This window comes from Protomyctophum bolini (genome assembly GCF_963924005.1).
Source record: "Protomyctophum bolini genome assembly, chromosome: 16".
Lineage (NCBI taxonomy): Eukaryota > Metazoa > Chordata > Actinopteri > Myctophiformes > Myctophidae > Protomyctophum > Protomyctophum bolini.
The window spans coordinates 33,526,834-33,539,764 of record NC_137877.1 but is presented as its reverse complement, the minus strand read 5'-3'; the positions used below and the strand labels follow the sequence as shown (position 1 = coordinate 33,539,764).

General features: G+C 41.9%; 1 protein-coding gene across 1 annotated transcript; it reads right to left on the bottom strand.

The window, feature by feature from the left end:
- Positions 1-291: 291 nt before the first annotated feature.
- nhlh2 (nescient helix loop helix 2) lies at positions 292-666 on the bottom strand (the record flags this gene model as incomplete). The annotated part of the gene is made up of 1 exon (XM_080785992.1): positions 292-666. The coding sequence occupies one exon, from the start codon at positions 664-666 to the stop codon at positions 292-294; it is 375 nt and encodes a 124-aa protein (XP_080642118.1).
- Positions 667-12,931: the final 12,265 nt, after the last annotated feature.

Below are 12,931 nucleotides of genomic sequence, written 5' to 3'. Positions count from 1 at the left end.
AAAAAGTGCATATACATGAACAGTATCCCTTTACATTACAATAATGTATAATGATTGCTTTTAAACAGAAGATGCAACAGATAGGCTAAAATAGGCCATTTACACAAATTGGTGCAAACTGTAAACAAAAAACAGGCTACATACAAATGTAAAGCCGATTCTGCAGCTTTACCACCCATTTGGTAGCAACAAAGATCAAGGGCCAATTGTGCCAATTAATGCCAGGTGTGCCAGCCATTAACCTCTTCAACTGTGCAGCTGGCATGTCTTTATAACCTTACCTGGCCCAGGCTATACATCCAAAACATGATTGAGGTAGGAGATATAACAAATTGCTAATCGCAGGATTTCAATCTTGGACAATTTCTTGTCTGGTGGGAGCGTCGGAAGAAGTTTTCTTAACTCCGCAAAGGCCATGTTGAACGCCTCGACGCGGATTCTCTCCCTGGAAGCGTGTGCAGATCGATATTTGGCTGTGGCGCGCCTCCGCCGTCTTTTCTCTTCTCGGCTGAGAGCGGGCACTGCCAGGGAGCGCGCCTTGCCCTCACTGTCCATGGGCTCGGCTGGCATAGGCGCGCACTCTACCTTTAACGAGTCCAGCAGTGTCTCCGTGTCTGGTTGCCCCCAGGGCAGGTCGGGGTCCGGGTGGTCTGGACTGAGCATCATCCTCTAAGCTTCAAAATCTCTACTGAAAGAAGACAAACGTTTAGTAAGGCTATAGCATGTGCAGCAGCCGAACGCGAGAGCGAGACGGTCGGATGAGATGTTACAGTCAGGTCTTTAATTGAACTTGGTCTTTAAATGCTTTTTGTAAACTATTGAATCACAGGTAATAGCTTCAGAACAAATACGTCTAATCAACTTCATTATGTCCTTTGGCTGCAAGCTTTTAACGAGGGACCGGTGCTGTCTATAGCTATAGGTGCTGTCCATGGTGCTGAAACAATATCATGGAAATAGTGTTTATCAGCCGGGATTACCTGTCAAAATGTGAGCTGTGAACAGCGTTTTTTTTAAATAACTCATTTAAGGCTAAACAAAGTAACCTATAATAAAAGTAACACAGTTCAGTTCCATGCATGTGCTTTAACAATAACACTATACTACAACTGCTTAAGGGAGCAATAGAGCGATCTTTTTTAAGAAGTCTGAAAACTATATGAACAGGCTATGCCAATCGCTCATTAAAATAAATGCAATTATACTAGATTAAAAAATAAGTAATGTGATCTTATTTCAACATACCAAGTTAATTCTTAAAATCTTGATCCAGGTTCCAAAGTCTCACGGTATGAATGCAACTGTCTTGTATTTTCTCATTAAGCCACATCCCGCCTCAGAACGTCAGTGAGGTCCGTCTTGAAATGCAAAGTTACAAAAAAACAAAAAAACAAAAACAAAAAAACAACACATTTGTTATCTTCCTTTAGTTTAGTTAGTTTATATAAATCAAAACTAGGAAATAGCCTATAAAGGTTCCGTCCTTGCATCAAATAGATGGCCAAAGTCCAAGATAAACAAACTGCACCAATTCCTCTTTGTCTTGTTCCTTGTTGTCCATCATCATGTTGTCCAGGTGCCCAACAACACGCTATGCTGCAGGCAGGGGTTATCCTTTTATCTTAAGTGACAGTTCGCCTTCTTGATTTGTCAGCTTCCTCCTCTTCTCCACGGAACTCCTGAAGAGCGCATGCAGAGTGCCGACCCCCCCTCCTCCTCCTGCTGATTGTGCGCCAGATATGACGATCCCCTGATAAAGACTGGATTGAAGTGACGACACACAGGAAGAGATGATAGGCTAAATGGCTATGCCTATTATATGTTGCCAAAAACCTTTATCTATTCTCCTCTCTCTCTTTCTGTCTTTCAATCTTACTCAATTATAATGTGTGGATTTGTGTTCTTATGTTGTTTTGTGGTTTAAATTAATCTCAAAGATTATTGACAGGGAATATATTGATTAGTCCTGCATGCCACTGAGCTGAAAAACATTTGAATCTATATGTTCCAATCGGTTTAGCGTTACTTGAGAATGTAGCGAGACAAAATTGAGCGAAATGTGCATTTCTTTTTATCGAATTTCAAAATCAGCAATTGCCTCTATCACAGAAATAATGCTGAAACATCTGTCGCCGTTCCCTTATTTAAGACTTTGCTAGAAAAGCACAGCAGACACCACAGATACAGCAGTACCAGGAGATATTTATCATGGAAGCAGGGGAGTCTATGGATGGACAGAATCAGTATCAGAGGGAAATATCATTGTGAATACACTGCTCACCCTGCTGAAAAGCACCATGATTATAACTTTAAGCTTCTAGCCTTCCTATAGTCACACATGTTGTAGCCTAGAAAGAGTAGCCTATACGTGCTCACAAAACACTAACAGCAGCGGCGAAAAACAAGCATATGGCATCATGTGTTCCCCGGTCCCGATGAGATTTAAGGGTTGTCTTGGGAATAGCTTGGCCGGGTGGTAGCCACTCTGTCAAAATGAAGGCACACTGTCAGCCTCATGGGGGGGTGAGGTCAGAGTGAATGGCGTGTACTGTACATGTTCATGTGTGTGAACATAGTATGTGCGCGTGCACAGCCAGGTGTCAACAATAATTGTGGTATGGAGTATAGCACCTCATCCTCTGAGTCTGTGAGGAATAAACAGGACTGGCATGGGCATCTGGGAGGATGGAGGAGAGAATGGTGTATTGTTACACAGAGCTATTAGCTCGCCCTGTGCAGTATATCTGTCAACATAATTGTCTGCCTGGCGTCTGCTACAAATACAGCTTTATCTTATGTGGTCACATAGCTAACAGGCCAGGTCATGCACCTGAGTAATACTGCATGTCACAGTCCTATATGTACAAACGTGCTATTTCCATGATTGGTGCAATGACAAGACTCACTTTCCAGACACTATACAGTCTGAAGGCAACACATCATGTTTCCGTCATGTTGACAGAAGGATGGATCACATTTATTGATTCCCAAGTGTCACCTTTAGGTATAGGATGACATATTGAGTGACCTTTGAACTGCTTAATTTGTACTAATTACTGAATCAACTGCGATCAATTCTGCCAATCTGTTCATCGTTTCTGTACTTTGTTGTAAAACTGGTTCACCTTTTAGTTAGATGATAGACTTAGAACATTCCAGTAATCAATGACAACCATTGTGATTTTCAGCATACAGTATGTGAGCATAATAGAATTAGAAGAGGACTTACAGGTTCTCTGCCCTTCTGCACACTCTATCTTCCCCTTCCTATGTCTTCTCCCCCGATCCCCCCCCCCCCCCCCCCCCCGCAAATCCCCCATCCCCTCCACCTCTCCTGGGTGCACCCCTTGCCAGCTACGGCCTGGACACCATCTGTTTGATAATGTAAAAGGACAGAGCCCCAAACACCACATTTTCACCTCCTCTCTCGTGTGTTTGTATGCCTGCGTGTGTGTGTGTGTGTGTGTGTGTGTGTGTGTGTGCGTGTGTGTGTGTGTGTGTGTGTGTGTGTGTGTGTGTGTGTGTGTGTGTGTGTGTGTGTGTGTGTGTGTGTGTGTGTGTGTGTGTGTGTGTGTGTGCGTGTGTGTGTGTGTGTGTGTGTGTGTGTGTGTGTGTGTGAGAGAGAGACAGAAAGTGAATGCAAGTGCATGCACATGTCTGCATTTGTCATTGAGCTTGTGTGTCTGTCTGTCTGTCTGTCTGTCTGTCTGTCTGTCTGTCTGTCTGTCTGTCTGTCTGTCTGTCTGTCTGTCTGTCTGTGTCTGTGTCTGTGTGTTTGTGTGTCTGTCTGTCTGTCTGTCTGTCTGACTGTCCAAGTACTGCGTATATTCCCCTCTCCCCAGTTTAAGTCTAAAGCTCATGTACTGTATCTAGTGCATGTGCAAATGGCAGAATTTAAATCCCAAAATAAATGTGTCTCTGACTATGTAGGGTTGTGGGCCTATTCATGTTGAGTCTCTCTTTCTCCCATGAGGATTGAGTGCATTTGAGGACCATCTGTTTCTTAGGTCACATTCACACCAGAGAGCTTTGCTGCGATTAAAACGAATCCTGCTGCGCATTTTCAGAAAGTGCACTTTGTTTGGCAGGTGTGAAGGCTCATTCGAATCCTAATGCGTATCAAAGAACCGCATTCTACTCCGAGCAAAAACGGGGGTTTCGCTTCGCTTCCAATCGCACTAGATTACGATTCGGTGCAGGTGTGAATGCAATCCGCAGCAAATTAAATATGCAAGAATCCCAATTTCTCCGCCTATATGCATCGAGTCTACCGAAGTATTAGGTATAATTAGTATTAAGTATTAGTTTTGGACATTTTCTCTCTATATCCTGTCCTCTGCCTCTATATCCTGTCCTCTGTCCATAACGCTAATTTACTTTTCCTTTCTAAAGTGTGGAGTCTGTGGACAAACAGCCAATAATTCTGTAGGAGCCATTAGAAGAGAGGCATTATTTGTATTATTATTATTACCAGTATTATTTTTGACCACCTGGTGGCAGGCTTGAGGGGCACAGCTTGTAGAAGGTGACCACTTATAAAGGTGACACAGGGGCACTAGGGAGGAACTAGACACAGGGTATGGTGGGAGCACACCGTTCTTACCATGCAGCCAGCAGACAAAAATAACAGGATAACCGCTATATATTGGTATGTTCATCATCTGTACGACTCTTCAATAAATACAGCTAAACCAAGCTCTACGACTGGACATCCATCAATCATGTTTCTGTGTGCACTGCTGCGTACGATCACTTCCACCACCTGTGAAGTAATGGGCAACAAAATTTGAAGTGAAGGATTGCCATTACAAATTCCTTCAGGCACTAAAACATCTTGTTTCCTATCAGCCTCATCTCAAGGTTAGTCCAGCAGCAATCTGGGAACCCATTTGGTAAAAAGGCAGCACCTTTTTTCTGTCGAAAAATAAACTGTGGCTCCTCCCCTTTCTTAGTCCACTTCCTCTCGGCTGCTTCTGTGTTTATTCCTACTAAGAACAGTAGGGCAGTGAGTGGAGCTGTCTTGCATGAGAGATAAGTCCAGAAGTATCAAAGCTATAATAAATATACATAGCCTACTATAGATACTGATATACTGTATAAACCACAGTTGTTTCCTATTTCCCCCTTTCCTGTCATCTCTCCACCCCTCCCTCAATCCTTCTCTCTGGCTGGTTACCATCTGCTGGCATCTTTTGTTTCTGCTTATTTGGAATCAGATGGCATCTAATCGATCAGCTTTGTAACCATGGCTACTGGGGTGTGAACAAAGGAGAGAGATGAAGGAGGGAGAGAAAGATGAGAACGTTATAGTAGTTCTGTGGTTCTCAACCTGTCCTTGTGTCCTGGTGAGCCATCCTCGCTTCTCTTCATCTAGAGTAGACCGACCCTCGTATGACTAGTGCTGCACGATAAAATCGGTAGCATATCGTAATCGGCCATAAACATGCCATATCGGTATCAAAAGTATCCAGATTATTTTCACAGATATTGATGAGGCAATAATAATCTGACCGTCATTGGCATACACTTAAAATTACAAGGTTGAATACAACATAATATAATACATTCCAGTGTCATCTCCTTCCATTCATATACTGACAAAGCAAACAATCTATTTACATGCACGTCCTCAACCCAACAAAGCACAAATTCTTTCATTCAAAATGTAAGAACATTTAGCATTCACATTCAAGAGCATTTGGAAGAAGACAACAGAAGATTCCCAAACCATACAGCAGCCTAATTGAAAAACAAGAGTGGGAAATAAGATTAGGCAGAAAAAAACAAACCTGTGACAAACATATAATTGGTTCAGAGGAGCGTGAACAGAAAAGCAGAGTAGATGGATTTGCTCTGGGCGGTCTACACACCTGATGACAACACAAGGGAATCCCCAAGTGAGATTTTGCCCGCAAGAGAAATGCTAATGTTGGCTCACCACCGGCACAAAAAAGTCTGCCACTTAAATTAGCCATGTCTCTAAGCAACTAAATAATACTTCAGTTTAGCCAATTCAGTTCGACAGGCAATACACAGGACACTCGTTTCTCTTGCCACAGGGGCATCGGGTGGGAAACGGAGAGGTATGCATCGATGTCAGGTTGACAGAGAAGAGAAGGAAAGGTCCTCGGAGGAAGGAACTCACTTCAGTCACATCACAGAGAGCTGACAGTGGAAACACTCACTGTGAATAGCTGCTGCCTGCGGCAAATGTACTTTTACTTGAGTAAAAGTATCAATACTGCAATATAGAAACATACTCTACAAGTGAAAGTCCGGAAATTCTAAATATCAAGCATTGTGAGCTTGTAGTCGTGCTATTTTCAAATGGCCAAAAATAGGGCTGAAGTATGTTTAGGGCTGAAGACTTTAGTCTTCAAATAATTGCAGTGGAGTAAGTATACAATATTTGCCTCTGAGAGTATAGAAGTAAAAGTAGGCCTACTAGAAATTGGAAATACTCAAGTAAAGTAAAAAATACCTCAAAATTGCACTTAACTTTCCACCACTGGTTGCCTGGAACCTTCATTAATTAGGTGTTGTGTTTATATATTTACACAAAATGATGTAAAGTTTCATATTCTGATCATTGTTGATCAGTGTTTGTTCAGTAACAGGGTTCTGCCCGTCTCTCTAGCTCTTTAATAAACAGAAAAAGCAAAACCAGGTGGGTTGCCAATTTCATACAATCTGGAGAGAGAACCCATTTATTAGCTTCAATTCCATAGTATGTCTGTTCCAATTTTGTCTGCTCATTTTCCTTTGGTTCACATCCAATTTCACTTGTTTATCCTGTATCGTATGAGACAAGTTCTCCCTCCCGATTGGATGAAATACGAATCCTGAACTGAAAATGTATTTTCTGTTTACTGGAGAGACAGAGAGAGACCCCTGTTATAGCAATGATTACTATCAAAATATTGAGCTATTTCATATTTATTTTGACCCAACAATATCACTTTAATACACCACCTTTAAGTCAACTTTAAAATGTCGACTACATAATATTATTGACATATCCAAGTACAAAAGTACATGGAACAGATTTACAGGATTTGCAGGTAATAGACGCACGCACGCACAGACGCACGCACGCACACACACACACACACACACACACACACACACACACACACACACACACACACACACACACACACACACACACACACACACACACACACACACACACACACACACACACGTCCAGTGCAGGAACTTTCAGCACACAACATACTGTAGTATAATATTCCCTGATGCTCCATCCATCCTTTTACCAATTGTGTATGGCAGATACCTCTTCTCCTTTTGGGCACAAGCTGTTGCTAGGTAACTCAGGGTCACAGCTGTCTGAGATGCCAGACACCTTTTTGTCCCATTATTGTGGAACTATACGCAATTTATTACTTTGATATATAGGCTATAGGAAGAGCCAGACAAGATGAGCTGAGGCGCGGGTGTATGGACCTATAAACCCTTTGGTCACACCTTATGCCAAATACAATCTCAAGTCAATTTGTCATGGTGATATTGAAAAGCCGTCTTCTGAATGAAACTTTTCTGGAACTGAATGAAAGGGAAACTGCCCATCCAACCTTCAATGGAGAGCAGAGTCACACAGGAAGCATTGTCAAGTAGTCATTCTACCTCTGTTCTCATAGCCTACTGTAGGCCTATCAGTATCAAAAGTCCATTAGGAAGAAGCCATTGTTACCATCATTGTTATCCTTCACCTTTCGTTTTTATTAACTCCTTTTCGTCAGCTGTTGCGGTGTGCTCAATCTTGAGGGTGCTCTTGTTAGCCAAACTGCCATGTTCACATACTGTAAGGTTCCCAACCTGTGGTACTAGTACCACTGGTGGTACTTAGCCCCCTCTGGTGGTACACAGACCAAAAAAGGAGAAAAAAGACAAAACAGGGGAATGAAATATTCATATGCACGAATGCACACACACACACACACACACACACACACACACACACACACACACACACACACACACACACACACACACACACGCACACACACACACACACACGCACACACACACAGGCCATGCTGGCTTGTGTTTTTACCAAGGACATATAGAGTGGACAATAATATAGGCCTATGTAAAAAAAGGAATAAGATATACACATCCCATATGCATATCCTAGACGGGGAGCAGACATAATATCGTATGTTATGAGCCCACTAATACTAGTGGGCTCATAACATGCCATAGTGTCATACTAAATCAGTGTCATACATTCTGAAGAAACCCTGGAGACTTGACATTCATTCATAAGTACATTATAATGGTATGTAAAAAATAAAATCTCCAATTTGCCACGTCTTTGCCATGGACAAGGCCAAGTCTATGCCATGGACAAGGCCAAGCCTTTGCCATGGATAAGGCCAAGGCTTTGCTATGGACAAGGCCAAGCCTTTGCCATGGACAAGGCCAAGCCTTTGCCATGGATAAGGCCAAGGCTTTGCCATGGACAAGGCCAAGGCTTTGCTATGGACAAGGCCAAGTCTATGCCACGGAGGCTTTGCCATAGACAAGGCCAAGTCTATGCCGGACATGCAAGGCCAAGTCTTTGCCACGGACATGCAAGGCCAAGTCTTTGCCACGGACATGCAAGGCCAAGTCTTTGCCACGGACATGCAAGGCCAAGTCTTTGCCACGGACATGCAAGGCCAAGTCTTTGCCACGGACATGCAAGGCCAAGTCTTTGCCACGGATAAGGCCAAGTCTTTGCCACGGATAAGGCCAAGGTTTTGTCATGGATAAGGCCAAGGCTTTGCCACGGATAAGGCCAAGTCTTTGCCACGGATAAGGCCAAGGTTTTGTCATGGATAAGGCCAAGGCTTTGCCACGGATAAGGCCAAGGCTTTGCCACGGAGACATTCTGTCCATGAACAGACATATGGATGACCCCTGTGCAGGATCTCTCAAAGACTTTCATGATTATAATCAGAGCACTGGTGCATATAATTAATCTTGAGTAGTATCTGTGGCTAAAACCAGTCATATAATGTGAGTATTTGAATGCCACAGAACAATGTCACATAACACATCACTGAAAAAGTGTCAGTTGACTTTATGCCAAACGATTGAAGGCCACATCTGTTTCTGCAGGCATATCTCATAACGGCCAACAGATTACATTTGTATGGTAACATTTATATTTCAGTGTTATAAAAATGATTGCTTGCTTGCTATGGTATTGTTTTTTCATGAATGACACTGTTATTGTATCCTCCAACTGTTCATTTTATGCTAATATCCAACAAATGTACACCTGGTACCATCCATGAATCTGACACAATTCTTAGAGAAGTTATCAGATAATTCTGTGAACAATAATGGGAATAGTGTTTTGATTTCATAAAGTGCTGCTCCCTGGTGGAGCAACATATATAGCATATATTATAGATCTATTGGCTGTGATAATTAAATAAAAGACGAACCAATATTTATTTACATTCTTCTCGCCATAAAGTGTTTATCTATCTGACATGAATAACTGATAACTTTGTAAATGTGTGTGTATGCCAGCCAGAGTGGCAGTGCCCAGACTGTGCCAAAGGATCACAGTAAATCCTGGAGCAGTATACTTGTGGTCATTACAGTGATTAGATCAGTGGAATTAATCTTAAAGACTGTCGTTTGCATGCTGGACAGTGGAACTGTTCTGTCAATATAGAGTACAATTCATGACTCACCATCTGGCTAGCTATTAATCACGTTGGCCTTATAACCTCTTCACGGGAACTAGCTGATAATCACCAACTCTTTGATTAAACCATAAAGAAACACCAAATCAAATATCGTGACTATTAGGGAGCACTGAGGTTCTACCTCCATCTAGTGGTAACCGACTCACAAGACGGCAAGTCGGTGATATAACTTTGTTTGTATTTGTTTGAGTGACTGACTGACTGACTGACTGACTGGGTGAGTGTCTCTGTCTGTCTGTCTGTCTGTCTGTCTGTCTGTCTGTCTGTCTGTCTGTCTGTCTGTCTGTCTGTCTGTCTGTCTGTCTGTCTGTCTGTCTGATTGATTGATTGATTGAATGCTTTATTAGCTGTTTGCGAAAATAAAATAAATAAATAAACTATCAATCTGAGTAGAAATTGAAAATAAACAAAATATGTACAGTATAGCCTCTACAAACCTGAGCCATGATCCTTTGAGGTAGCCTATTTCTGTCTGAGTTTTATAAAAATTTCTGAAACATGTCACCCTGGTCCAGCCTTAAAAAAAAACTAAAAAAAAACACATAGCATATGGTCAAGTGCGTTAGGGTAAGTGTATAGCCTAGGCTATAAGTATATAGGCTATAGCAGGGGTATTCAATTAGATTAGGCCGGGGGCCACAACTGTAGAATGATTGTGTGTGGGGGGCCGCACAGTGTGCGCGCGAAGCGCGGAAATTTGTGGGTTCTCAAAATGCTTTTTGTGCTCAAACACGAAGATTTATGTATATTTCCGAACAGTAATGAGCAGGGTAATATGCCTATACAGGTATATGCCACCTTAGAATAGATGTAGGCCTATTTGACAGTGCATAAACAGCATTGCTTTGACATTAACGACCATCAGCTGGACGGACACACACACACACACAAACATTACATAGAGCAGTGATTCCAAAGTGGGGTTCGGGGTCCGGGGACCCCCAGGGTCCTTGAGGCAGTTCCAGGGGGTCCCCAGGGAAATGGTTTGGAATCAAATGGACCCTTATGGGTCTGTAACTCTGAGAGTGTACAAATGGAACCAAATGGACCCTAACAGGGTTTATTATTGTGAGAATGATGGCTTCCATTTTCAAACTTTTCAGGACTAGAAAGCCTGCAGTTTCTATTAGCTTGGATTCTCCATTGATGTCACTGTTGGGTGGGTTTCTGAACTGCCCACAGCCCTCCTATGTGACACAGACCGAGTAGAAAAAAATGTGTCATTTTATCATGATTATTAGTGAGGACCTATTAAATGAAGATAGGTTGAAAAGTGGTCCTTTAATGATTACTGTCATTATGGTAATCTCACATTTAATATCGCACACACCATACCTGTAACTTTTATTAGCCCTATTATTATTCTCAAAAAAAAAAAAAAAAAAAAAAAGTTTTTTTTTTTTTTCAAAATTCTTCCAGGGGCCACAAGGAGGCGCTCCGCGGGCCACATGTGGCCCGCGGGCCGCCAATTGAATATCCCTGGGCTATAGGCTAGACCAGGCCAATCGTCATAGCCTACATCATCATACATCACATTCTGTGCTCAGCCAATCAAATCATCTCAAAAAAGCAATTTTCTCCTTATAGTTTACCATATAAATGTACTGTATTTTCTTATGTCCGACCAAATGCCTACACTTTTATTGCATACTTTCCCCACAATAAAAGGAAGTGTACATTCTGGTACTGGCCACATGATGGCCCTGTTGACTCTATTTCAATATCATTGGTCCTATGGTAAACAAGTGTATGAGCATAATTATGTATACACACTGACACAGTACAATGTAGTGTATATTGTAGGCCCACTGTATGTGGCTGCATGTAAACATTGTACTGTGCATTGTAAGCACTTGAGTAAATGTACTTAGTTACTTTGCACCACTGACCGGCCAATGACTACCAGCTGAATATAATTGCTAGAGTGCTAGAGAGGAATATGGGTTGACTTGATATTAATGGTCTTAACTCAGAATCTATACATCACACAGCTTAGCTCTTTGGATTAAATCAGAGAGCAGACCTATGGAGCAGACCTGTGCGAACTTGGTGATGTAAAAAAAGATATCCGTAGTGTAAATATATATCCGTAGTGTAAAAATAAAAAAATATCTCCCGTGAGCAAAACAGGTGTGTGGTAACAACAGTGGTAACAATGTCAGTACTTGCAGAGGAGACTCAGTTTCGAATCCCTGCTAGGACAAAGTTGCATAGTATAGCTTTAAGTGTCTTGCTCCTGGTACACTTGGACACATACATTTAGTTCAGTGCCAGGGGTCAAACCAGTGACCTTCTGTTTACCATTGCATGTTGCATTAACAACATGCAATGTGTGGTCAAAGTTTGCATTTTCAATTGAGTGCTATAGCGCCAGCCTTTGGCCAATGGTTGTGGGCTTCGCATCCTCACCGTTTGGCATGGCCCTCTACCATATCTCTTTTATAAATTCCATTATTACCTTTTTTTAGTTCTAATATTCTAATATAGTTATAGCTCACAACATGTCGCAGCATGAGTGAAATTGTAGATCTGCTATTTACAGTACACTGGTGCACAACAAAGTATCAGACATAAGCCAAACTTTAACCCGTAATATCTAAATCCAACCCCCATCACCCAACCCTAACTGTATAGTCCTAATTTAAAAGCCTAACTTCTTTAACCATAAAACAATTTCTATGTGAGACAACATGACTCCTCACTATGTTTAGTTGTCAAATTCTAATATATTTTTGTGGGGCCCTCTCTCTCTCTCACACACACACACACACACACACACACACACACACACACACACACACACACACAGTTTAATTTTATTGGCCTTAATTTTACATGATCCGGCCTCATTGGCGTAAAATACAGGAAGCATATTCATGGTAATCATACCAAGTCAATGCTTAACATAATCTAACTGTGAACTGTGAATATGATCCAGAGTAGTGAATTTGTTTTAGCTCGTGTTCAAAGCAATGCATGGTTCAACAACAGACCTACAAAAGTGAGAGAAAACGTTGTGATTTGAACCCCACACCAGCTGGACTTGTTCGTTGATTTGATTGATTGCTTGATTAGTAGACAGCTGAAAGAATGGGAGTGATGTGTTTAAAAGAGCTGCCTTCAGTTGCAAAGCATAGTCTTTCCTTCCTTCCATTATTGCAACTGCTGATTCTTTGCTCATCATTTTGACACTGTGATTCAGG